Source organism: Crotalus tigris, unplaced genomic scaffold, assembly GCF_016545835.1.
Source record: "Crotalus tigris isolate CLP2741 ecotype Arizona unplaced genomic scaffold, ASM1654583v1 scf7180000023774.461318, whole genome shotgun sequence".
In the NCBI taxonomy this organism is placed as follows: domain Eukaryota; kingdom Metazoa; phylum Chordata; class Lepidosauria; order Squamata; family Viperidae; genus Crotalus; species Crotalus tigris.
The window spans coordinates 222,851-250,061 of record NW_024100176.1 but is presented as its reverse complement, the minus strand read 5'-3'; the positions used below and the strand labels follow the sequence as shown (position 1 = coordinate 250,061).

Sequence of the window (27,211 nt, the reverse complement as noted above, 5' to 3'; positions counted from 1 at the left end):
ACACACACACACCAAATTAAACCAGGAAAAGCAGGGAGGATGTTGCCAAAACACGAGGCACCTGGAACATCAAAACAAAAGCAAAAAACTCCAGTTGAAGTGCAACGGAGCTTAGCAGTCTTAGAAAAGGTGCAGATGAGAGAGAATTCCCTTGGAGATGCAGTGCTTAAGATAAAAATAGCGCACCTCCAACTGCATGGCCCGGTTCCTAACTGGCCGTGGACCAGTATTGGTCTGCGGACTGGGGCTTGGGGACCCCCGATTTAGATCACTCCCTTCAAGTTAGCCTCATAAAATAATTTTTTCTTTTTGTATACATCCATATTTTCTATGTTTTAAATATATCAAGAAGGAAAACATAGTTTGTCTCAGAAATTTTTCCAATCAAAAAGAACATTGGAACAAATGAAATGATAGCAAATACAACTTTCACCTTAAAAAATACTGTTTCTTCACAATCTTTAATATGAAAAAACACAGTCTTAATAACTAGACTAATTAAAAAGATTCAATGTTATGACATTTTCAAATAAACTATTTATCTCACTTACAGAAAAGTTGCTTTGTGCTGCATAATGTAAAGGTGTTGCCCCTTGACTATCAGAAAGGATTGTTCCAACTTTGTTTCTTTCTAAAAGAACATGGACAATCTGTGCATGACCTAAAAATCAAAAGAAGAAAAAGCACATATTTATGAACAATATATAGGTAGTCCTCAACTTATGACCCCAATCAAGCCCAAAATTTCCATTATTAAGCAACACAGTTGTTAAGTGAGTCTTGCCCAATTGCCCTCTCTGGCCACAGTTATTAGGTGAATCACTGCAATTGTTAGTAGTACAGTTAAATGAATCTGGCTTCCCCATTGACTTTGCTTGTCAGAAGGTTGCAAAAGGTGGCCACATGATCCCAGGACACTGCCACCATTATAAATATATGCCAGTTGCCAAGCATTTAAATTTTAATCACATGACCATGGGGGTGCTGCAAGAGTCATAAGTGTGAAAGAAGAACATAAGTTATTTTTATCAGTACTGTTATAACTAAATGAATAGTTATAAATTGAGGACTACTTACATTTTTATTCTAACAGATGAGCATTATATTTTTCTATTATGAGAGAAATTAAATTTAAAAGTCTAGTTTAAATAATACTTAGTTTAATTAAAATTAGAATTGGATCCAGACAAAATAAATATGAGATGCCTAAATCTAAGATTATTTATGAGCCCATTGGAAATTCTGGCAAACTTCATACAGCAGAGATCTGCTTAGGTCACAATGCCAAGCAACTCTTCAGATGAATCAAATGAATGCAGAGGACTCTGCTTAGAGGCACATGGAATGGAAACTGGAAAAGCATGTTTAATTTTTAACTAAAACTTCATGCTGAACAACAAGGCAGTCTCTTTAACACTCTTTAACCTTTCCATGTATTGTAGAAAATGAATGTTGAGCAAAATATGCCACAGAATAGACTTTATTCCCCATCTTTGAGGAGGTGGGGATTGACAAGCAAGGGGGAGGGATATTAAAACAGGCACTTAGTGATCCAGATACAGGTAGGCTGAGATAGAATCTTTCTAAGTGCAAAGGTCAAATTTGGTCACACAATTTCCAGGTAACATGAGTTATCAAATACAGTAGCTCAGTGGTGGCGAACCTATGGCACGCATGCCAGAGGCGGTACTCGGAGCCCTTTCTGTGGGCACATGCCACCATCACCCCAGCCCCGCCTACTCCTACGGCCTCCTCACCAGCAGCCCCCTGGAGAATCGCCCCCGGGCATGGCCCACACAAAGCAGCGCAGCCAAGGACATGGTAGCCGGGCAGCGAGGACAAGACTCCACCCTTGCGCCCCATCGCGCATGGGCGGAGGGCATGGCCGCCATGGTGCTGCTGGGCTGCCTGGGTGATCTGTAGTGGGTCGTGGAGGTGTTGGATGGCACAGCAGAGTGAGGACAGGGATGGGGGGGGCGGTTTTGGGGCACTTGGTCTCTAAAAGGTTCGCCATCACTGAAATAGCTGATTCTACCAAAGAATAACAGTGTTCACTTTTTCTCATTAGTTCTTTAGGAATTTGTAAGAGTAAATATATGAATACTCCCCTCAATGGAAAACTCTATGAATGAGGGGCAGATATACAGCAACACTGGTTATCTCTTTGTGTTTTGACTCTTCTATTGCCATATCTGTTACACCATCACAGAACCTTAAAACCAAGAATTGTAATTTTTATAGGAACAATTTATTTGCAGGTGAGGGTTGTAAATTCACATGGTAAATAGCAACATCTTGTTGATAACTTAATGGGCGTAGCATTGTTAATAAAACAAAGTGAATGAAAATGAATATTGGTGTTCTTCCCTTTTATTATTGCTGTAATGATTATATGTAAACTTATGTAACCTTTATATTTCTTATTTTATTGTTATTACTTGAACCAATATAATGCATTTTTATATTTGTCTGAGAGCATAATAATTTTATTATTAAAAATGCAGTGAGAGCATAAGCCCTTTAGTTGACTCTACATAACAAAACTTGCAATACCAAGACCAAATCTACCTCAACCAAACACTTGCACTGAAAAATGAAAGCCTCGTTCTCCAAATCAAATCCATAGGGGCAAAATTATTTTTGAATCTCATTCCTGAAAATGTAATTCAAGAACAAACTCTTCTGACTGCTTATCCCTTTTCCAAACTGCTTTCCTAACTCAAGTGTTTTCCAGCCTTTTTTAAAAAAATATTTATTCCTTCATTTCATAAGAAAATGAAGATATTTTCAAAAGTTACAGTTTGAAATGGCTAGCTTTAAAAAAGTCTGATTATAAGATTCTATATAAAACTAAGTGCTATTGCATTATGAGGTAAGTCATCATCTTTCATCTTGAAGCTTAGATATATCCCACCTTGACTCTTCAAAGAGTTGCATTCTCTTTGTGGAAAGAGGTTAAACTGATTTACAAAAATATAGACCAGAAGTCTGATCAAGTCCAGAACAATTGATTGAATAATATAGCATTCAGCTATTTATAAAACAGCAATAGCACTTATATACTGCTCCACAGTGTTTTGCAAGATTCTCTGAGCAGTTTACAAATGTCAGCATATTGCCCCCAACAATCTTGAGTTGGTTAGAATCAAACTCCTGGCTATGGGCAGAGTTAGCTTGCAATGCTGCATTCTAACCACTACAATACCATGGCTTCTTAATTCTCTAGAATTGTCAAGAATCAATGTATGGTATTAATGATCGATTTGGCAATCTGTTTTTCCAGTTTAAATCCCTTCATAAAACTCATTGTCCAAATTTTTAGCCCATATTATTAACTAAACCTTAAGTAACTACATTTGCTCATATTTATCTTCTGCTGTACAGTTTTTGCTTTACCTACTAAGTAGCAATATGGAAATTATGATTGCAAGGATCCTCAAGTCAGATGTTTAATAATGTAAAACACTGGGTAGCAAAAGATTTTATATTATTCAAAACAATAAATGGAGAAAATAGGGCCTCTGTTTTGCTATACATTTAATTATTCAAAATAACATTTTCTCATTTTCACCATGGCTCAAATTACTATGAGTGGGTATCTACAGTGATTGGTCATTCCAGCCATTAAGAATTGCGACTTCTTTTCAGGGCAAATTGCATGATTTGTTGCTGCCTAACATTAAATTTTGGAATGTTTTGAGAACTAAAATTTTGTGTGAATATTTTAGAAAGTAGTGAGTTAAAGGAGTGCAATTTCTCAAAAGGGTTGAAGGAGCTAAGTAAGACAAGGGGGGGAATGAACCATTTTTTCTTTAATTTTCTGTTTCTTTCTCCAGCTACAATAGTACTGATGCTGTTATTGGGTACTTGTCAAAACTCAAAAGTGCTTCTATCTGTGGATATAGACAACAAAATTAAGTTAACACTGGAAGAGTCATTAATTCAATAGCATTTACCCTTCCACTACTACTTTCTTAAACCCTGTGATTTATCTGAATAGTAGGTAGAAGAGAAAATGGACAGAATTTTAAATCTCTCCTTCATATTATCTCCCTTGTATTCTACTCAACCAACACAGATAAAAATGGGTAAATAGTATAAACAATCAATAAGGACAGTCTGGGGTCTTGGAAGATTCTGAAAGCTATACCCCATACAAGATCCATGTATAGATAAATTGAACTGGATGAATCAATGGATTAAGTTAATATAAGTTGATCTCATGATCATATTTGTCTGTATTTTTCAAGGCAACCTCCTTACTACCTATCTCAGGATGCAGGGTCTTAATTGAGAAAAGCAATATTCCACAAAATTGGCAAATATGCTCAAAAGGGTAAAGAATTTCTACCATTCATAATTTACCCAATAAAGCTGCCCAGTGAAGCGGAGTTCGAAATAAATTATCATAAGAAGACACGTTGCAACTTTCATAGGAAGTCAGCAGATCAACCACAGCTATATTCCCATCGGCAACTGCAAAATGGAGGGGAGTTCGTCCTTCATAATCTTGCCAGTTTAGCAGAGATTCAGTTGGCGCAGCATCCTGGTTTATAAAAAGGCCAGTTAAAAAGATACAGTGAACTTTTAGAAATGGCAATAGGTATTTAAAAAGTTCTATTGGAGTTCAACCAGTAAATCAAGTAAGACACTATTTTAATTAAAAAATTATTAACTGTTCCTATTGATGGTAATTAAAATTCTTCTTTAAAACAAAATTACATTTATTACTTAAGGCAATGGTAGGCAACCTAATATCATGAAATTGTATCACTGAAGTGTGGTAGTAAATTGCCAAATTTTGGTGTTGCCATTTTTAAAAAGCTTTTTGTGCAAAAATAAGGATAGACATGAAAATGGATTGCCTCTAGAAAGATGGGTGTTGAATACTCATTCCTATCTTTAAAAATAGGTTGAAATTGTGCTGCTGAAATTTAGGGCAAAATAGCCAAGTTTTGGTAATAGAATTTGGGAGTAAAATATGAAAATAAGATACAGAAATGGGAAAAGAAACTCATGGGGGATCAACTGGACATCTCTATCATTAATCTGTCCAAGCCCCTCCAAAATCAAAATTCCCAGTTTGTAACTTTTTAATGGCACTGCAATTGGAAAGTAAATTTGACTGACTAGAGGTTGTCCATCCATATTGGAGGTGAGCACTATTTGTGCTTTAATGTTATCACATTTTACAATCTATATTTTTTTATTTAACATTAGTAAATTTGCATTCTAACCAATGTCTCTAGAAATTAAAGTGTCTTACGCTACTGATAAAATACAATCAATATATAAAGGTATACAACCATCCTCCATAACAAGACCTGTCCTCTGATGTTTATAGAAAATAATGTTGGTAGTAAGTGGATGGATTGAAACAGTTTAGCTAAAGGTTAATTTAAAGTCTCTTCCCACCTCCCTCCAGCTTTTGGTAACTCTTCATGCATTATATTGGATCAGTTTCAGTTTATGAATCCCAGCAATGTGGAAAGTTGGATCTATATATTCCACCATGTTTCCTCTGGATCTTTGTCTAATCTTACTTGTAATTGTACAACAGTTGTACTGTTGATTTTTCCTTGGTTAGCCTAAAAGATAACCAAGATTTATTGTTTGGTTGAATTGGAAGCCACAATTGTAGCTAGAGAATAATATATTTGTACTGAAGTAAGCAATGTGTTAATAGTAGAACTGAAATCATACATACATATTCCCTTATTCCCCCTCTTCTACTCATTTTGTATGACTTTTTCCAGGCAAATTTACATATTTTCCTAGCATAACTGCACTTTTCTTAAATAATTTTCCCCATATCTGAGGATTACAGGGACATATAGCATAACATAACAATATTTCTAAAAGGATAAGGTTGGAAATATCTTTTTTTAAAATGGCCACCTGTAATGAGGAGCAGCTTGCCTTTTAAATCAAAAGCCAATCTGATGTGTCAAAGATGGTCACTAATCCCTGAAGGCCAATAAAAGAAGGGTTCCATTAGATTTTGACAGAAGAATCTGATGTGGTGGTTTTAGTGAGAAGGGTGGGTGGAGATCTAGATGAGAGGTTTTCCTTAGACAAGACTGAAAGTTAATTCAGTTAGAATTGCTTTAGGGTTGTTTTTTTAAAACCAAGCACTACTGAATGTGTTGCATGTTTAAATTTATTTTCTCTTGATAACTTTATTAAAGTTTATTTTTTCTTTCGATCCTAGCCTTTCATTACCAATCTCAGTTTGGCTGAGCTACAGACTTCTAAAATTTTGTTTTGATTTCCTTTTTTTGTATTTAGCCAGACCCAGGATAGAATGAGGATTTTCTGTTTAATTATCTGCTGGTTCTCTGGATGCTTGGATTGAAGGGAGAAGCTAGTTTATAATAAAGAGATGGCAACAGCCAGGAAACCAATCACTGATGGACATCAAAGAAGAGGCTGGTTCCATCTTGAAGGTGCTCTTTTGCCCTCATTACGTAATCAACCAAATTCTATTGATATTTTTCTGTAATTTGTCTTTGATTATCTCCAGAAATAGTTAATACTTTATGAAGTCAATTGATCTCGCTTCTATTTCTATCTACAAAGGAATTTATGCATCTAACAAAATATGGATTTTATAATTTAAACAGAGGACAGTGGAGATATGATTATCTCCTTGCATGTTTTTTCAATATGCCTATAAAGCCCTGCCTCACCTATCTCCTCAGGAAAGCATGACTCTTGAAACAGCATTATTTCAAAAGGATCTTTTACTGAGAGAAAATGATTGCAGAGAAGTCAGGCAGAATCTGAAGTTCCTGAATGAAAACATTTAGTTAATTTCCCATTGTCCACCCCAACCCCATTGCCCCAATCCATCTGGAGCCAATCCGCTGTTATGAAGTTGTGAGAACTCTGAGCCGAAAAGATGATAACAAATTGTTCTCTGGTGCCGGGACCTTGGTAACAGCCAGAAATTAGCTGGAAAGGAGTCAAAGGAATCAAATTAGATGGCCCTAAAAGGTTTGGGAACTGGAGGGGGTGCTGGCCATAGGGGAGAAACCACCTCTCATTTTAGGAGACTGAAATGGAAAATGGGATGGACTTTTCTCAACAATTTTAGTAATTCTAACTTTACTGTGACTGGGTTAATAATTTGTTTTCTGGGGAAAAGTCCTACATATTTTGGCCCTAACTTTTTTGAGAGCTGCAAGGATTGTAGGAACCTTGTGGATAAACATACTCGGTCACCAATGTGAAAAGGTTTAGGCTCTACTCTTTTTATCGGCTTGGGTTTTGTAAGTTGCCCTGGCCTTTGCAAGTGCCTTGTGCACCCCGGGCCAGGTATTATTTAACTGATCTATCCATCCTTTTAAGGAGGGGATTGTGGGGTCTTTAGGTGGCAGCTCAGGCATTGGTTTAAAATCTTGCCCCATTGCCACTCAGAAAGATGTGAAGCTTGTGCTGGTGTGTACAACGTCATTGTATGCTATTTCAGCAAATGGCAGGAGGTCGGTCCAGTCGTCCTGTTGGTAGTTAATGAAGCGCACAGGTACTGCTCTAGAACAGAGTTCATTCATTGTGTCCCCTCATTCGTTTGTGGATGGTGACTAGAACTAAGTCCTTGGTCAGTTCCTAGGACTGTGGTGGCGAACCTATGGCACGTGTGCCACAGGTGGCATTCAGAGCCCTCTCTGTGGGCATGCGCGCCATCAACCCAGTCCTAGGCATTCAGCTGGGTTCTAAAAAACCTTTTCACTTTAGGCCTCCACCGTCATGTGCAAAAAAAAAAAAGGTTCAATCAATTTCAACTTCTCACAGGAAAAAAAAGATCTTGCAAAGTTGGAATTGATTGATTGAACTTTTTAGTCCCACCCAGTCTGCCATTACCACCACAGCCATGCTCACCCAATGGGCCATGCCCACCCAGTTGGCCACACCCACCCAGTTGGCCATGCTCCCAGCACCCGACAATACATAAGTGGGTTTTGGGTTGCAGTTTGGGCACTCGGTCTCTAAAAGGTTTGCCATCACTGACCTAGGCGGTCCAAAAAAGCTCTCCAGAACTTTGACGTGAATTGGATCCTTCTATCCAAGATGATGCTTTGCAGCGCCTCATGTAGTTGGTAAACATGTTGAAGAAACATCTTTGCCAATTCTTTGGTTGGTTGGAAATTTCTGGCAGTGGATGAAATGTACCTGCTTGGAAAAAAGATCAGTCACTATCCAAATTACTGTGTTTCCTGCGCTTTCTGGAAGTTCCACAATAAAGTCCATGGAAATCTTTCTCCTGGGTGCTGATGGCTCAGCCACTAATTGAAATAGCCCTGGCATTTTCCCTTGCCTCCGTTTTGTGGTCATGCATACAGGGCAGCTGGAAACATAACTCTCAATGTCCTTTTTGAGCAAAGGGCACCAGAACTGTCTCTTGAGGAGGTGCAGGTTTTTCATGAATCCAAAATGCAACATGAACTTTGAGTCATGGCAAGTTTGCATGGTTTTTAGCTTCTGGCTGGCAGGTACATACAGTTTTCCACCCACCCAGGCCAGCCTGTTCTGCATTGAGCAGACGTTCTTGTGGTTGCTAAACCACTTGTTTTCCTTCCTCCAGGGCTTCTTTAAATGCTGCTGCAGTAGCATTGTCCATAGGGTTTTTTTCTTTCTGCAGCACTCTTGTGGTCACCTGGGCTGGCAGTTGAGATGAGGAGAGGCTTCCGCTTTGGAGCTACTGTATTGCAGCATTTCCGATAGAGAGTCTGCCGGGAAGTTTTTCTCTCACGATAAATAGCCTAAGGTGAAGTTGAAACATTGGAAGTACTGAGCTCACCATACTTGTTTGGGGGTTACCTTTCAGACCTTCCAGGTTTTTGTGATCAGTCAAGAGTTGGAATGGGATTTTAATCCCTTCTAGAAAATGTTTATAGGACAGGAGAGCCCATCTGACTGCATAGACCTCCTTTTCCCATACTGCCCAACATTGCTTGGTTTCAGTCAGATTTTTTTTTTACTTGTTACTCCTCCTGATTCTTCTGTAATAGCATGGCCCCTATTGCGACATCACTGGTGTCTGCTTGAATATCAGGTTTCAGGGTTTGGGTGCTTCTTTAAAATGGCCTGACGAGTTTCACATGCTCCACTTTTGTTTCAGTATAAATTAAAATGTCATCAAGATACACTAGGACCCCCTTGTATAGATGTTCATGGATCACATCGTTAATCAGTTGCATGAACACCGTGGGTCTCCTTGTAAGCCAAAGGGAAGTATTTTAAATTGGAAGCAGCCTAGAGGGCAGTTAAAAGTGGTCTTCCACTCATTCCCTTATGCAATAGTAAGCCTCTTGCAAGTCTTCCCCTTTTGCTGTCACTCTGATTTCTTGGCAGAGGGCCCGTTGGGCAAGGTGCACTGCCTGACATGAGAGCTTTCCTTTCAGTGGGAAATTCAACACTCCCTTCCTCCAATCCACCCGTGGGTTCCATTTTGTCAGCCAGCCCAGCCCCAGGATGAGTGGCCTCTCCATTCCAGGGGTTACTGTGAAAGTTAAAGTCTCTGAGTTAGCCCCCATTGTCATCCCTAAGGATTTGGTGGCAAATGTGGTTGGGATGCCCCTGTGACTAACCCTTCTAATTGGCAGAATGCAATTGGGGTTTTTAGCCTTCTTAAGTGATCCCCAGCTTCTCTACTAAGGCTGGGCTTACTGTACATCTGGTGCATCCCGAGACTAGCAGGGCTTTCAGGGCTGCTTTTTGCTCAGTGCTGGGGAGATGCAATTCTATAGGTATAGTTACTGGCGTGATTGGTCCACTTACCAAGGGATCGTCATCATAGTTGGTGTCCAAGAACCCTTGGTCTTCCTCTGATGGGGTCAGAATTCCCTTCCTCCATTTTGGTGAGGAGCTGAACTCCATGACCTCCATGGTCTTCAGGACCATCTCCTTTGCGCATGGTTGTGACTTGGCAGCTTTCTCACTTGGTACATACTACCCCTTCTTTGCTGGGGTCTTGGCTCTGCATTCGGCTGTTTGGTGGCCTTCTTTTTCACATTTGAAGCAGGCAGTGGAATGTACCAGCTGGGCCTGGGATTTGGCTGCTTCCCTTTTCTTTTCTGGGAGGTGATCTTTTCCAAGCTTTGCTGGAGCAGTACTTATTTCAGGCTTGGTTGATTTCAACTTCCTCGGCTAGCATGCACCAGTCATGGAGGCATTGTATAAGTCGTCATTCAGGCCATCTTTGAAACAATTCACAAGGATGTCTTCTGGCCAGCTGAGATGGCAAGCCAAGTCCCGGAACTCTTTGGTATATTGAACAACTGGTGGCACCCCTGCCGCATCATCTTTATGCAGCCTCAGGCTTTGCGATTGACCAAGGGGCTTGTCTCAGAGCTGTCATGAACCAGTTGAAATTGTGCAGCTCTGAGGTGTTCGCGTTATGGAGGGTCACCATCCATCTCACCACGGGCCCCTCTAGTGCCAGGGTAATGACCCTGACTCTGGCCCCCTCAGTGGGGATCTCATGGCTGTACTCCTGCATGTAAGTGAGGACATGGATTAAGAAAAGCCAAAGCTATTGAGGGTCTCCATTGAATTCTCTGCTTCTTCTGCTGAGCCCCACCATCACCAGCCCAGGGGGCATTTGCTCCTCAAGAGTCCCTTGAGGGGGAGCTACCGTGGTGATTGTTGCCCCTTCTAAAGCTTTAACCATGCCTGCTGCAGTGCTCAAGGATGATGTTTTCCCTCCTCCGCTCACTGATCATGTCACTTGTCCCATCATTTGGGCTAAGATTTCTCATGCCTTCAGGTTCTGGAAGGCTTCAATCATGAAGTACATTGCTTGCTTCATGATGAGATTGGCGTGGTCAGGTTCTTCCCCATTCCCCTCATCATTGTCCAGTGCCACCAGGTTGTCTCTCCACCCATGCCAGCCTCTGCCTCGGGTGAGGGTGACCCTCTTGGTCCTCCCTTTCCAGTTGTCTCTTTTTCTATGCCAATGGACCATCTTGCCTTAGATGAGTCCCCTAGGCTGGCAGCTTCCTCTGTCTGTCCATCCAGCAGAGCTTGTGCTTAGCAGAACTTAGCTGAGGCTTCTCCCCAGCACTCAACTTCTTCTTGATTGCTGCCTTTGTGAGACGGTAGGTCCCCACGGTAGGGCGGATGCCTCTCTGGGTTGACCACTTTGCAGATTCCATTTTAGCTATCTCTTCAGGAAAGCATGACTCTTGAAACAGCATTATTTCAAAAGGATCTTTTACTGAGAGAAAATGATTGCAGAGAGGTCAGGCGGAATTTGAAGTTCCCACGCAAAAATGTTTAGTTAATTTCCCATGTCCACCTCCACCCCATTGCCCCAAACCATCTGGAGCCAATCTGCTGGCATGAAGTTGTTGTGAGAAATCTGAGTTGAAAAGGTGATAACAAGTTCTTCTCTGGCGCCATGACCTTGGTAACAGGCAGGAATTATCTGGAAAGGAATCAAGTCAGAGGATTCATTCCCCCCTCCCCAATTCCAATGCAGATACATCAGAACAAAAGCAGAAACAATATAGAAACATCTTCAATCCCCAAGGAGGCCTTACTTCTCCTCTTGGAATGGCAGTATTCCAGTAGGGACCTAACAATGCCAGCATCTCAGAAATCTCTGAATCAAGATACCATCATGTTCTTGAAACATTTTTGGAAATTCAAAAACTTGCAAATGCTTAATAAATGGTCATTGACCTAATACAGGTAAATTGGATGTTTGAATAGATTTGTAAGCTGTTCCTAGAATTTATTTGGCTGCAGAACAATTAAAAAAACTTTAAGCAGAAGACTGACAAATTATTGACAAATGCACAATGAAGCAGATATTTACACTGGATTTCACATTTTTTTAAAACACATTTTATTGGTTTTTTTAGATTCTTAAGAAAAAGTACTCAAGACCCAACGTGGTGGTTGGGTGGTCCAACATTCAAAAGTAAAAATATACATAAACAAGTCAATTCAATACATTTCACTATCCCCTCTCTATTTCCCTCGATTAACATGATACATTTAAATATTCCATTTCTATTTTAAATTTCTATTACTACTAAACCTGTTTTATAACTTTATCAGTTTACTACCACAGTCTAAGTTTAAAACAACAAATTATCAATTCTAATTCTTAATCTCTCACATTCCTCATTTTATCACCAATCTCATTTATTTCTTCTTCCACTACACAATAGTTATCCTAATAACAATAAAATATTAATCAGCCCTATACATATGTGTTGGAATATTTATGAGCAGGAAGAGTCATGTGGTAACTCAGTCAGCCAATGTGAAGAAAGTGCTACTGAGTCTGTGCAAAAGAGTATTGAGTTAGGAGCTGGATTTCCAGTCTCAGGTTTGTCTCTGTATCACTCTGGAAGAAGTCTTCATTTGTGCTATGTTGCTGTAAAGAAGAATGTATGGTGTTGTAAATATTTTTATATGACTATAAAGAAGTTATTTTGAATCAGCTAAATGCAGTCAACTGTGATTGACTGATTTATTAAACTTCTGATTTATTTTTCATCAATAGAGAAATCAAAATTCTCTAAAAGGTTATGGGCCCAGAGCTTACTAAGGATTGCATTGTAATTTAAAGCTGGAAGAAATTGCCTGTGTTTAGAAAGTATAAGAACAAGGCAGAATTAGCAGAATGGCTGCATTGGAATTTAAGGAAAGCTGTGTGCCTCGTTTGGACCAGATGAATTACATTATATGGGCTGCAAAAATGGAATGTTTGCTGAAAGCTAAAGAGCTGTGGTATATTGTAGAAAATCCACCACAAGTATTTGCAACTGCTGATCAAAAGAGTCATGATTGAGCAATGGCATATCTCATCTTGAATTTAGATGATGAACAATTTCTAAATGTTGCAAATTTAAAGACTGCAAAGGAGATTTGGTTGAAGTTGAGAGCTGTGCACGTGAATGTTTCTGCATGCAATATCGTGCAATTGTCAAGAAAACTTTACAGGGCCTGTTTGCAACCAGGTGAATCTGTGGAACAGCATTTAAATAAAATGCAAAGTTTATTTTTGGACTTAGAACAATGTGGGATTAAATTCCCTGGTTTTATTGGTGTTGAACAGTTTACCAATGTGCTTTGTGTACCTGAGATGGAACATAATTTGTTAAGTGTGTCTAATTTAGACAAACAAGGTTTTGAGGTAACTTTTATAAATGGGAAGTGTCTCATCAAAAGGAATGGGAATATTTGTGCAGAAGGCATAAAGGAAGATAATCTATATGTATTGCAGGGACAAAAGGTTCAATGTTCCCATATATTTAAAAATATTGCAGAGCATGATTCGTGTGATCATTTTCTACATAGAAGACTTGGCCATGCAAGCTTTAAAGTTTTGCAGCAAATGCAAGATTTTGCAGAAGGGCTAAATTTGAAGGGATGCAAAACATATTTGGACTGTGCAGTATGCAAAGCATCGAAGTCAAAGGCATTCCCAGTTAGTAAATGTAGCACAAGACAAACAAAAAGAGTTCTAGAGCTGGTCCATGCAGATCTGGTGGGACTTATGCAAGCCAGTTTAGGAGGAGCAAAATATGCACTGGTAATTGTTGATAATTATAGCAGGTATTTGTTTTGCTACTTGCTTAGAGCAAAGACAGAGGTGCTACAACAATTCAAACAGTGGGTAAGTTTTGTAGAGAGAAGGTACAGACAACAAGTGTGTCAGTTGCAAACTGACAGAGGTACTGAATTTATGTCAACTAAATTCCAACAATGGTTGGGGCAGTTGGGGATAAGACACAGACGTACAAATCCTTACACAGCAGCAGAGAACGGTGTAGCTGAAAGAAGGAATGGTGTTTTGCAAACAATGAAAGATTCATTATTAGAGGATTCTGGTATGAGCAGGTCATATTGGGGAGAAGCCATATTGACTGCCAATTATATAGTTAACAGGCTGTGGAGTTCCTCCATTAATAATACTCCATATGCTATTCTATATGGGAGAAAGCCATCACTGGCACATTTGAGAATTTTTGGAAGTACTGCATGGGTACATATTCCAAAAGCAATCAGAAGAAAGGGACAGCAAAAGGCAAGAAAGCTCAGGTTTGTGGGCTATGAGCCAGGGTCAAAAGGATATCACTTTAGCGATGGAAGTAAAAGAATTATAATTTCAAGGTCTGCTAATTTTGCAGAACAAAATTGGGACAGAATTAATGCAAATTCTGGGTATGTCTCACTCAATGACAGTGATCTATTTAATGACAATAACTCATCTAATGATAAAAAATGATGATTGAAGATGTCAATGTTCAGGGAGGAGAAGCTGAACCAGACATGAAACCAGAAAAACTTGAGACACAGGAGCAGTTAATACCACGTATGTCAGAGTGATGTAACAAAGGAATTCTGCCTGACAGGTATTCTGCCAGCAAGGTAAAGGTTTGCAATGTGTGGTATGAGCCAAGAAGTTATAAAGAAGTGTTGGCATTACCAAAAGATGAACAAGAAAGATGGAAGGAGGCCATGGATAAAGAGATGAAATCCATGGGAGACCATGAAGTATTTAAATCAGTGACTTTGCCACAGGGAACCAAAGCTGTGGGTTGTAAGTGGGTATATAAGAAAAAGGTATTGCCAAATAATGATATACAGTATAAGGCCAGGTTAGTGGCACAAGGTTTTTCACAATTAAAGAATGTATTAAGTCAGTAGGTCTGATGTCTCTTCCTGTCATGAAGGGAGGAGTGTTGGTATATTCATGAGCAGGAAGAGTCATGTGCTAACTCAGTCAGCCAATGTGAAGAAAGTGCTACTGAAAGAGAAAGAGTATTGAGTTAGGAGCTGAATTTCCAGTCTCAGGTTTGTCTCTGTATCACACTGGAAGAAGTCTTCATTTGTGCTATGTTGCTGTAAAGAAGAATGTATGGTATTGTAAATATTTTTATATGACTATAAAGAAGTTATTTTGAATCAGCTAAATGCAGTCAACTGTGAGAGCTTCTGATTTATTTTTCACCAATAGAGAAATTAAAATTCTCTAACAATATGTAATCCCAGAATCAATCCATCTCTTTAAAATAACAAAATAATATTAAACCTTATTTCATTCAGATTCATCAAACAAAATTCAAATTTTCTCCAATTACTTATCATGCCTTATCACATCTTTGTTGTCATACAGAAAAGTCATCCTAGTAATTTAAAACACTCCATTAATTATTGGCAGCATCCAATCTAAACAGTCATCAATTTTTCAATTCAAATACATAATGATTTCCATTTTATTCCCAAACGTTATATAAATACACAAATTCAGTGCATTCTTAATCTGTTTAAAATATCTATTCTAATAATCATGCTCAACAATGACCGAGGTGAACTTGTGACTCAGGGGGATACTGGAATCAATCCAGATACCCCCCCACCCTCACCCCTTAGGTGCGACCATATACAGGGTGATGGAGGAGTTACACACGGGGGAGGGGGGAAGACCTTTATCCTGAATCCACTCAATCCCAAAGCTACCGATCGAGTGGTGTGTGAGGGAATACGAGCAGGAACAAAAGAATGTGTATTAAAGGAGGCACGCTTGGGTTTCATTTTGAACAGCTGGGGCCAATGATACGCTCTAAGAGCCAGAAGCAGACACTTGATAACAGGACGCTTGATAACGATATATAAGTCTACTTTCTATACTTGCCTTTTAGCCCTGACGATGTCAAATGTATTTTGACAAAAGCTAGGTTGGTTAATTAAATGTTATTCTCTTAAAGCATTCTCTTGGTGATCATTGTTTTAATAGTATGGATATTCCCAAGAGTCATATTTTTACTTTTATTTTTAATAAATGTATGTATGTATGTATGTATGTATGTATGTATGTATGTATATGTGTGTGTGTGTGGTGTGTGTGTGTGTGTGTATATATATATATATTTGTTTTCTGAGGTTTTCGCGGGTGTTTGTATGTAGGTCTTTGGTTGTTCGGGTTTTCTCCCGCGTAAAATTGGAAGTGTCTTGGCGACGTTTCGACGAAGTCCCATTCGTCATCTTCAGGCTGGTGTTTTCAGCTTCGTGCTTCGAGCAGCAATGTGTGGTCTTAGCTGTTTCTTCCTTTTAACTGCCAGTGGGGGTATGAACTGATTGGGTGGGAGCTTGGCTGTGTTCTGATTGGGTGGAGGTGTGTTCTGATTGGTTAGGGGCTTGGCTGTGCTCTGATTGGCTGGGGGGTTGGCTGTGCTCTGATTGGCTGGGGGGTTGGCTGTGCTCTGATTGGCTGGGGGAGTGTTCTGTTTGGTTGTGCTCAGGTTAGTCTGAGTTGCAGAGGGGTTTAAGATTTTGGGCTGCCTTGCTATTTTTTGGCTTCGCGTTTGTGGTCGTCCTCATTTTCATGGAGGGTGTCAGTTTGCTTCATGTATGGATTGGAGGGCTTTAAAGTGGCTAATGATGCAGCTCTGGTCTGGCTTCTGGTTTGTGGTCGTGCCTCATCATCGGTGTGGCTTTGGGTTTGCTTTTTGCAAATATTTTACATATATATATGTAGGTCTTTGGTTGTTTGGGTTTTCTCCCGTGTAAAATTGGAAGTGTCTTGGCGACGTTTCGACGAAGTCCCATTCGTCATCTTCAGGCTGGTGCTTTCAAACGTCGCCAAGACACTTCCAATTTTACGCGGGAGGAAAACCCGAACAACCAAAGACCTACATACAAACACCCGCGAAAACCTCAGAAAACACACACACACACACACACACACACACACACACACACACACACACATATATATATATATATATATATATATATATATATATATATATATATATATATATATATATATATATATATGTTTTCTTGCTTCTAACTCTAAATCTTGGTCCTTAAAACAGTCCATAATCCAGCATTGCCTTTTAATCCATTACTGTAAGGACCCACCCCACTTTGCATCTTAAGAAGACAGAACTCTTGGAATAATTCTTCCAACAGGAATCCTTTATTAAGAAGAAGTGGTTGCAGGCGTGCTAGACAGGACTTGGGGTCCAAGCTCTCCCATTCAAGGTTTTAAGGGGTTCCCCAGCAGTCCCACCCAATCACCCCCCCTTCCAGTGATAGTTTCAGGCATCACAATTCCACCCCTTTGATCCTTTCTTCCGTCTGGATGGAGACTTCAGATAAACTACATGAAAGGTAAATAGCCCCTTTGTCATGGTAAGGTTCTTTGGTGCTATTTACATTCAAACTCTTTGAGGTTGCAATAAACACATTCAAATCCTTAGAAGTATACTGAAGGAAGTGAGGGCCATAAAGCCCCTTTGTTCTCCCCCTTCTCTCCCTCTTATGGCAGAATCCAGAGAAGGCAGAATTGGGGTTTTCTATATTTGATGATTAAAGATGAAATATAATTGGATTCTGACATCCGGCCCCTCTTAAAAATAAGAGAGATCCACCTGAAAGAAAACAAAACAGGTATAAAACTTAGTCAGGCTTGTTAGGATACTCTGTGTGAAACTTCTTCAATAGCTTCGGGGCTCTGACATGACGTTTATGGACCCACTCGTTTTGTGAGGGAGGGAGGTGTTTCCAGGCAACTAGGTACTGAGTTGCTCCATGATATCTCCTAGAATCAAGGATTTCTTTTATTTCGAAGTGTTGTTCACCCTCTACCATGACTGGAGGTGGTGGTGGGGGGATTTTTGGCCGTAGAGGTGACTGATGCTCTCTTTTCAGCAAGCTGCAATGAAAAATTGGGTGTATTTGCCTGAGATTTTTGGGTAATTCTAATTCTACTGTTACTGGATTATGATTCTTTTAATTGGAAAAGGTCCTATATATTTTGGTCCAAGTTTTTTACAGGGCTGTAGGGACTTTAGGTATTTTGTAGATAAGTACACCATTTCTCCTATAATGAATGGTGTAGGCTCAACCCTTTTTTTATCGGCTTGTGTTTTGTATGCCTGCCTAGCTTCATCTAGTGCTTTTCTGACTATTGGCCAGGTGTTTTGTAGTTTCTCCATCCATTCTTTCAGCGAAGGGATCGTTGGTTCGTTTGGGGTTAATTCTGGCATGGGGTTGAAACTTTGACCGGTGGCTATTTGAAAAGGAGTGTAACCTGTGTGGAGTGGACTGCATTATTGTAGGCAACTTCTGCTTAGAAACTAAGTACGGAGTTCATTTTTTCAGCCCCCCCATTTCCTTGAGGGTGGTGGCTAGATGTCAGTCCCTGAGTGGTTCCTAAGAGGGATAAAAATTCCTTCCAAAATGCAGACGTAAATTGCACCCCCCTGTCAGAGATGATGCGTTGGGGTGCCCCATGCAATCTGTAAATGTGTTGGATGAAAAGTTTTGCTAAGGCTTTTGCAGTGGGAATCTTTTGGCAAGGGATAAAGTGCACCTGTTTGGAAAACAAGTCCGTGACCGTCCAGACCACAGTATTCCCATTGCTTTCTGGCAATTCCACTATAAAATCCATGGCTATTTCTCTCCAGGGGGCTGAGGGACTTGCCACTGTTTGCAATAGTCCTGGCATTTCCCTTGCAACCTCTTTGCCGTGGCACATTTTGGACAACTGGCTATATAACTTTCAATGTCCTTTTTCATGGATGGCCACCAAAATTGCCGTTTAATTAAATGTAAAGTTTTTACAAATCCAAAATGCCCTGCTGATTTTGTGTCATGGCAAAGGTGCATGAAAGTGACTCTTTGAGTTGTTGGTATATATAACTTTTCCCCTACCCAAGGCAACCCGTCTCTCATTGTGCACACATTTTTGTTTTTCTGGAACCATTCATCTGTTTCCAAACTTTTTCTGAATTCAATTCCAGTTTGGCTGTCCAGTTGTGGTTTTATTTTGGCTTGGGTTCTTGTGGTTACTGGTGCTGCCAGTTGTGACTCTGCCATTATTGGCCTAGAGTCTGTGGTTGGTGCGCTGTTATATTGGGGCATGCGAGATAGTGCATCTGCCAGGAAGTTCTTTCTTCCTGGTAAATGTTTGAGCTTAAATTGGAACTGGTGAAAATGCTGGGACCAGCGGGCTTGTTTGGGATTGAGTTTCCTGGAAGTTTTCAGGGCTTCTAAATTTTTGTGATCAGTCCACACCTGGAAGGGGATTTTGTTGCCTTCCAGGAACTGTCGCCACGTGAGTAATGCCCAACGTATCCCATAAACCTCCGTCTCCCATACGGGCCAGCGCTGTTCTGTTTCCGTGAGTTTCTTAGATGTATATGCACAGGGTTGCAATACTGCATCCTCATTTTCTTGTAATAGCATAGCCCCCACTGCCACATCACTTGCATCTGCCTGTATTACGAAGGGCTTGTCCATGTCTGGGTGCCTTAGTACTGGTTCAGCAGAAAAAAGTCTCTTTAGTCTCTCAAACGCTGCTTGGCACTCCATTGTCCATGTTAGTGTCTGGCTAGGTTTTACTGAGGATGCTCCCTTCATTTTTAGTAAGTTAGTGAGGGGCAAGGCTATCTGGGCAAATGAGGGGATGAATTGGCGGTAAAAGTTTGCAAAGCCCAGGAAACTTTGTAGTTGCTTTCTTATGCGGGGTGGCGCCCAATCTAATACTGCTTTGACCTTCTCTGGGTCCATTTCAATGCCCTGTGGGGATATGCGATAGCCTAGGTAGTCTGTCCTTTCCTGGTGGAATTCGCATTTTGAGAGTTTGGCATATAGGTGGGCGGTTCGCAGCTTCTTTAAAACCGCTCTGACAAGGTTGACGTGTTCCTCTTTTGTTTCAGTAAAGATAAGAATGTCGTCCAAGTAAACAAGGACCCCCTTAAACAGGTGCTCCCTTAGAAGGTCATTGATTAATTGCATAAAGACTGCAGGACCCCCTTCTAATCCAAATGGCAAGACTTTGAATTGATAGCACCCCATGGGGCAGTTAAATGCAGTCTTCCATTCGCCCCCTTCCTTAATTCTCACGCGATAGTAAGCTTCCCTTAGGTCTAGCTTAGAAAAAATTTTCCCTTTCGATAGGTGTGACAGCATGTCTTTCATGAGGGGTAGAGGGTATAGGTTGCTTTCACTGATTGTATTCAGGGCCCTATAATCCACGCATAAACGTAAGGAGCCATCCTTCTTCTCTCTAAAAAGGACCGGGGCAGCCACTGTAGGCTTGGCTGGCTCAATGAAACCTCTCTCTAGGTTTTTTTTAATAAATCTTTCCATTTCCTCCTTCTCCTTTGGGCTCATGGAGTACAATCTGGGCTTCGGGAGTTTTGCCCCAGGCTTGAATTCAATGGTACAGTCTGTGGGTCGGTGGGGGGGAAGCTCATTCGCCCTCTCCTCACTGAAGACTTCAGCAAAGTCTCTATATTCCTCTGGTATTTCTGTTAATCTTTTTTCCTCTCCTATGGATGCTTTTTCTATTCTTGATTCTGGTAGCCTCCCTTGAGGTTTTAAGTCCATAGGGTCCCCCTTCGGGAATTTGATTTCTGTCATCCTCCAATTTACCCAGGGGTTCCATTTTTTCAACCATTCCATCCCTAGAATCATTGGGCATTCCATGCCTGGAGTCACCACAAACGTTATGTCCTCTTCATGTTTGCCCAGGGAGAGGTGTATTGGTAGAGTGGCTAGGGTAGCTGGCACCCCCCCTGCTATGGATCCATCTACCTGGCCAAATGAGATTGGTTGTTCCAGTCTCCTGGATGGGATGCCCAGATTCCCCACTAGTGTTGGGCTAATGAGGCAGCGGGTGCAGCCAGAGTCTATTAAGGCTTTTACCTTCACAGCTTCGGGCATGGGGGGGATTAATATAGTCACTGTTTTGAAGATGGGTGTGATGCATCCACTTACCAGGGGTTCGCCCTCCGAGCTGTCATCTGAGGCATCCACCGGCCCTGTGGTGTAGGCTGGAGTCCTTTCCCCCTGGTGAGCAGAGGTGGGGGTTTCTGCAATTTCCATCATTCTCATAGCCGTTTCTTTTGGCTTAGCTGAATACTTTCCGGGTTTGTTGATTGGGGATCTGTCTGGGTTGTGCTGGGGGGGCCTTTGAGCGGCATTCTACAGCTCGATGCCCTTCTCTTCCGCACTTGAAACACCCCATTTGCTTCTGGGCTGTAGCCGATGATTTCACCGGTTCGTGTGTCAGCTCAGGCGGGGGGCGGCTCCATTGTTTTCCTCGGCGGTGTCTCTTCAATATGTCGATCTCTGCTTCCTCTGCCAAGACGTACCATTCCTCAAGTTGGTGTGGGTCCCCTCGGGGCAGGCAAGCATCATATAGATCATAGTTTAGTCCGTCTTTGAAATGGCCAAGGAGGATGTCTTCTGGCCAATTCAGTTTGCTGGCAATGGCCCGGAATTCTTGTGTATATTCAGCCACCGGGTGTTTGCCTTGCCTCATCGTTTTTATCCTTTCACGGGCGTTGCGATCAGCCAGGGGGTCTTCAAATCGTCTTCTCAAAGAGGACATGAAACGGTTGAAGTTTCTGAGTTCTGGGGCATTGGAGTCATGCAAGTTCACCACCCAATCTGCAGCCGGTCCATCCAGGGCAGATTGCATGATCCGGATGTGGGCTTTGTCGCTGGGAATGTCCTGCCCGTATTCCTCCATGTAGCTGAGGACTTGCGTTAGGAAAAACCCCAAGTGTGTTGGCTCCCCTTTGAATTTCACCTCCAGCGGTGGACGTCTTGGAATGGATCGGTGCCTCCGTTATTGGTGGTAATGTCTTCCGTCCAGGTTGCCATCTGTGGTCCGGTAGGGGGTGGGTGCTACTGGATCAGTAGCCGTCCCCGGGGTTGCAGGTTCCACGTCCCCCTCGGTGTTTCTTCCTTTGCGGCTCCAGGAGCTGGGGCGGCCGTGGGGCTCAGGATTCTCCTCTCCTAGGGAGCTGAGAGTTCTCTTCATCAGGTCAATAGCTTTCTCTAGGATCCAGTCTGAGTATGGTGCCCAGCTTTCTCCCTCTTCATTTGCGTTCAGGGATTTCTCCATCTCCTGCTTCCATTTTGGTTGCTTGGCTCCCCGTCTCAGGGTCACCTTTCTTGATTTCTTTCCCCACTCACTTTTCTTTCCAATGCCCATTGACCAGCGAGGCTTGTGGTCCCGTGTCTCCACCACTTCTTCTCCTGAGGAATCTGACCTCTCGGATCCCAACATCTGGCAAGGTTCTAACTGGGTCAGCGGCTCTCTTTCCAGGGAGTTTTCCCCCTCTCTTGCTCCAGTGTCTGACATGGTAAATTTTTTGCAAAATCCCCTGGCAAGGGTCTCCCTTCCAGGTGGATTAATTTTGCAAGTCCTGTCTATTGTAAGGACCCACCCCACTTTGCATCTTAAGAAGACAGAACTCTTGGAATAATTCTTCCAACAGGAATCCTTTATTAAGAAGAAGTGGTTGCAGGCGTGCTAGACAGGACTTGGGGTCCAAGCTTTCCCATTCAAGGTTTTAAGGGGTTCCCCAGCAGTCCCACCCAATCACCCCCCCTTCCAGTGATAGTTTCATGCATCACAATTCCACCCCTTTGCTCCTTTCTTCCGTCTGGATGGAGACTTCAGATAAACTACATGAAAGGTAAATAGCCCTTTTGTTATGGTAAGGTTCTTTGGTGCTAACTACATTCTTTGAGATTGCAATAAACACATTCAAATCCTTAGAAGTATACTGAAGGAAGTGAGGGCCATAAAGCCCCTTTGTTCTCCCCCTTCTCTCCCTCTTATGGCAGAATCCAGAGAAGGCAGAATTGGGGTTTTCTATATTTGATGATTAAAGATGAAATATAATTGGATTCTGACAATTACACAATTTTAAATTTCTCTTTTCAGTCTAATTCTGGGTTTTCTCCTGAGCCAAGCAGGTTTCTATAAACACGCTTCCCTTTCAGTCAGTAGGCCTATTTTTGTTGCTTGTCTTTGAAGGAATCCCATCCTCTGCATAAATGTCTGTTTCTCTCTTCCTTAAAGTATCATTGCTTTGTAGTTTCAAATCTCAATCTTTGCTTCTTCTGTTCCTCAAAGTTACAAATGAGTGATTTATAAGGTAGGATGAGTTCCTCTTTTATCTCTGTTAATTCCTCTTCCAGTATATCTTGGTTTGTAAAATAGTCAGAAGTAGTCTGAGCATCCGTTTGAATGTTTGAAGTGAAATTTCTGGATCTTGGTTCTGTAATAGATTCTTTCAATATAGCACAAATTTCTGCAGTGGCCTCATGTATCTTTTCCAATATAAGATTATAGTTTAATTGGGATTTTGCATTTTTAATCTACCTAACAAGTTCTTCCCAAGGACATAAAATAGATGGATTTTGATGGAGTTAAATGTACTGTTGCATTATGTTCCAAGTAAAACTGCTTTTTGCAACTGGCTGATGGGGATTTTGTCAATGCTAATATTGTTGTTGTTGTTATTATTGCAATAATTTAAGTTAAAATATTTTTGTTCATATTAGAATTCCAAATCTCTTCCACCTTCCACATTTTGATATTTAGGAACTTTGTATTTAATAATGTACTGGTGGTACTCGAGTTACAAGTGTAATGGAGCCTGCCCATTACACTTGTAATTCAAAAACTGGTGGGAGTGAATCTCGTATCTTGAACAAGATCATTCATTCCCTTGCTCGTTAATACACACGCAGCTCGTTAAGTGAACATGAGGCATCTCATGATGAGGAAGACCATGGAAGGTCGGACTTACCTTGAAAAGATCTGTTTCCTCTCTGCTGCGTTCCTTCACCTGAGGCCGGGGGATGCTTCTGCAGACCTCCGGCAACCTGATCCAAGTTCCAGAAGCCTTCTCGAGAACACTACCATCTGGATCTGAGGCTGGGGAACACTTCCGTGGCCCTCCAGAGGCCTTATCTGGGTGCTGTAGGCCTTCTCCACGATGCTGCCACCCTGATCTGAGGCCAGGGGACACTTCCGCGACCCTCCGAAGGCCCGATCCAGGCTCCGGAGGCCTTCTCCAGGCTGCTGCCATCCTGATCTAAGGCTGGGGGACACTTTTGTGGCCCTCCGTGGCCTAATCCGGGCACCGGATGCTTTCTCTAGGCTGCCGCCGCCTGGATCTGAGGGTGTGGATGCTTCTGCAGCCCTCTGGAGGCCCAATCCAAGTGCTGGACGCCTTCTCCAGGCCGCTGCTACCCAGAAACAGGCCACCGGACAGCCGTAAAAGCATCCCCTGGCCTCAGTTCCAAATGGCAGCGGCCTGGAGAAGGCACCCAGTGCCCGGATCAGGCCACTGGAGGGCCACAAAAGCATCCCTGGGCCTCAGATCCGGGTGGCACCAGCTGGGAAAAGGCCTCTGGAGCCTGAATCAGGCCACCAGAGGACCATGGAAGCATCCCCCGGCCTCAGATCCAAGTGGCAGCGGTCTGTAAAAGGCCTCCAGCACCCAGATCAGGACACCAGAGGGGCACAGAAGCATCACTCAGCTTCGGTTCCATTCTCTTTTGCAGAGAACAGAGACCTAAAGTACCATGAGATCATGCAAGATCAGTAGCACTTATCTCGCGTGATCTTGTGTTACTTTAGGCCTCCATCCTCTGTGAATGCACCGAAGGCTTGGAGCAGCCAAGAAAGCGAAGGATTTCAATCTTCGCAAAATATTGAAGGCCTGGTGCCTAGGGAGACCCAGGGTAGGGGTGGAGAGGGAGGGAATAACCACAGTTGAATGTTGTAGTGCCACTGTGGTCACTCGTAAGGGCGAACTACTGCTGTGGCGTTGCAATATTTGTAATTTCGGGACTTGCTCGTAAGCACCAAGGGCGCTTATTGTATAACTTTGAACGAGCGTTAAGTGAATACTTGTAACTCGAGGATTATCTGTATTTCTGTCTTTTACAGATATTCATTAAATTATTTGAGTGGCGCATGATTGGCAGTTACAGAATTCTGAACTTTAGTGTAATGCAATTTTGGATTTATCAAGTAGCTTTCAATAAATCTACCCTTTTCTTATATAGCTCATTTTGCCAAGTCCTAAACTATGAGACAATAAATAATTGCCATTTGCATAGTTTTTTGTCTCGCTCCATAGCCAAGTCAATTAACCATTTTGGTTAATCTTCTCTTCACTGCAAAAAGTAAAGATTCAGAAATTTATTCAATATTCTAAATGGAATATTATTGCAAAATAAAGTACAATTGTAAGTGTTATCTCTGGTGTAACATTATGACCAACATTGAAAAAAAAATCATACCAAAATGCATTTGACAGTATAAACTGCACTGGGATCCTTATGATTAGCTGCCCAATGAAGTGGAATTCTGCCTTCAATGTCTGGGATTCCAATGTTAGAATCATGTTTGATAAGAATTTTCACGTGCTCTGGATTATTGTAATAGGCACTCCAGTGAAGAGCAGTTTGCTAAAAATAACAGTAGACACAAAGAATACTTTTTTAAAATCCAAAGTGAAATAAATTGCATCTGAAATCAACAATGTATTTGTAGTTATACTATTGTGCTTAAAGTGTTTGATTAGGACCAATGAAACCCAGGTTGAAGTTTCCAGTTTACTTTGGAATTTATTGGGTGATTCTGGGCAAGCTCTTAACATCTCATAAAGTTCCTGTTGTGAGGATAAATTGTGAAAATATAGATAGCTAGATAGCTAGATCTCCTTTGCTGTTAATTAAACCAAGTAACATATTAGAGAACCAGTCTATTGTAATAGTTAAGAAATTGGACTACTAGAAACTGGGAGACTAAGTTCTAGTTTTGCCATGGATATGAAATCATCTGGAATTACCTTGATCCATCACTTTCTCTTAGCCCCAGGAAGAAAGTAATGGCAAACCACTTCCAAAGGTCATACCAAGAAAGATGCCAGCAGTCAAATAACATACCAAACCTTGCAATGTGCAATCCAACCAAAAATGTCACAAGGTTTCAGGATTCACTAATATGCCTTGAGACTTGACAAGCTCACAAAATTTCAGCCATTAGTTCTTGTTAAAAGAACAGATAAAGTGTGCTATGAATCTACAAGCATTGTTTTTCCGACACTCAGTTGTACTCAAAAACTTTTAACAATTTTGCAGTGTATATAAAGGAGAAAGGTAGGAACCTGCTTCTCAGAGGAAAGGGAAAATATAAACTGAAAAAAAGATAATAAAAATAGTAACACTGAAATAGATTTCTTCAGGAAATTTGTAATTATTAAAAATAATAAATAAACTAAAATAATAGAAATACATTATTTAAAGATAATTATTTTCATAAATTTCAGAGCCTGAAAACAATTGGAGGTAAGTACTTAGTTAACAGAAAACAGCAAATTTCTGTTTAGCATCTGGCTATAGCTAATTGCACAACTATAATCTTCAGCTGTTTTATTGATATGCAGAAATGGAATGGAAAGTATTAATTCCTTGATTGCTAATATTTTTGCATTATTTGAGAAAAGATATAATTGATTCAGAACAATTCTGACTTGATTTCTCTAGAGATTCTAGATTTAGATTTATGATTCTTGATGTTAGATATATTTTTAATGTAAAAATGATCAAATGAATTCCATCAATTGAAATAGACCAGTTATTTTAAACTGTTTGCTCTGGTTAAAGCTTCTGAGAAAGCTTTGGTAGAATATTTTCAATAGATAGCTCTGTTTACCAAACATTTTTTTACCTTGTTCTTGTCCTGTGTATCTACTTCTCCTGGTGCCATATACTTTAGCAACAAAGCTAAGCACTTTGGACTCTTATGTTGAGTAGTTAGGTGTAAAGGAATGATTTCTTCCAAATCCTTCTTCATCCAGTTTGCTCTATGAGCAAGTAAAAGTTTCATAAAGCGATAATTGCCCTAGATAATTTAATACAAGAGACAAGGGAAAAGAGATAGAAGTTAAATTCAGCTAGATCGGGATGTCAAACTCAATTTCACTGAGGGCCTCATCAGTATTATGGTTGCCCTCAAAGGCCCAGATGGGCGTGGCTGGGTTGGGCAGCTGGTCACAGTCCAGTTACCGCGACTAGTTAGATGTGGCTGGGGAGGCATGGCCAGCTCAACTGGCTGGTTCGTTGCTGTTCACTCAGTGTGGCTGACTCAGTATGGCCAGGTGGACGTGGCTGGATAGGCGTGGTCAGGTAAGTGCAGCTGGCCCAGCTCCGCTGACTTGGGACAGCTGGGTCAGTAGGGAACAAGTTACACTGACTAACTCGACATGAGGACAATTTGGTGCCACACAACCTCGCCTTCCAAAATGCCGGCAGTCAAGCATGCACATGCACAACACACACACACTCCAAGTTTGGGGACTTTTATCCACAAAGGAAAGAGAGGTCCTTCTCAATAATAATGTCAACTTTAGAATGA

General features: G+C 41.2%; 1 protein-coding gene across 18 annotated transcripts in view; it reads right to left on the bottom strand.

Annotated features, from left to right (window-relative positions):
• INVS (inversin) overlaps positions 1-27,211 on the bottom strand; it is a 370,054-nt gene that overhangs the window by 166,951 nt on the left and 175,892 nt on the right. For all 18 annotated transcript variants that reach the window (XR_005553994.1, XR_005553995.1, XR_005553997.1 and 15 more), the window contains 4 exons: positions 26,525-26,698; positions 25,093-25,260; positions 4,366-4,546; positions 552-661 (listed from right to left, as the gene is read on the bottom strand). Coding sequence is in view for 14 of the 18 variants with exons in the window: in XM_039321650.1 (XP_039177584.1) it covers positions 552-661; positions 4,366-4,546; positions 25,093-25,260; positions 26,525-26,698 (633 nt within the window). In the remaining 4 variants the exon portion in view is untranslated. The remainder of the gene's footprint in view (positions 1-551; positions 662-4,365; positions 4,547-25,092; positions 25,261-26,524; positions 26,699-27,211) is intronic.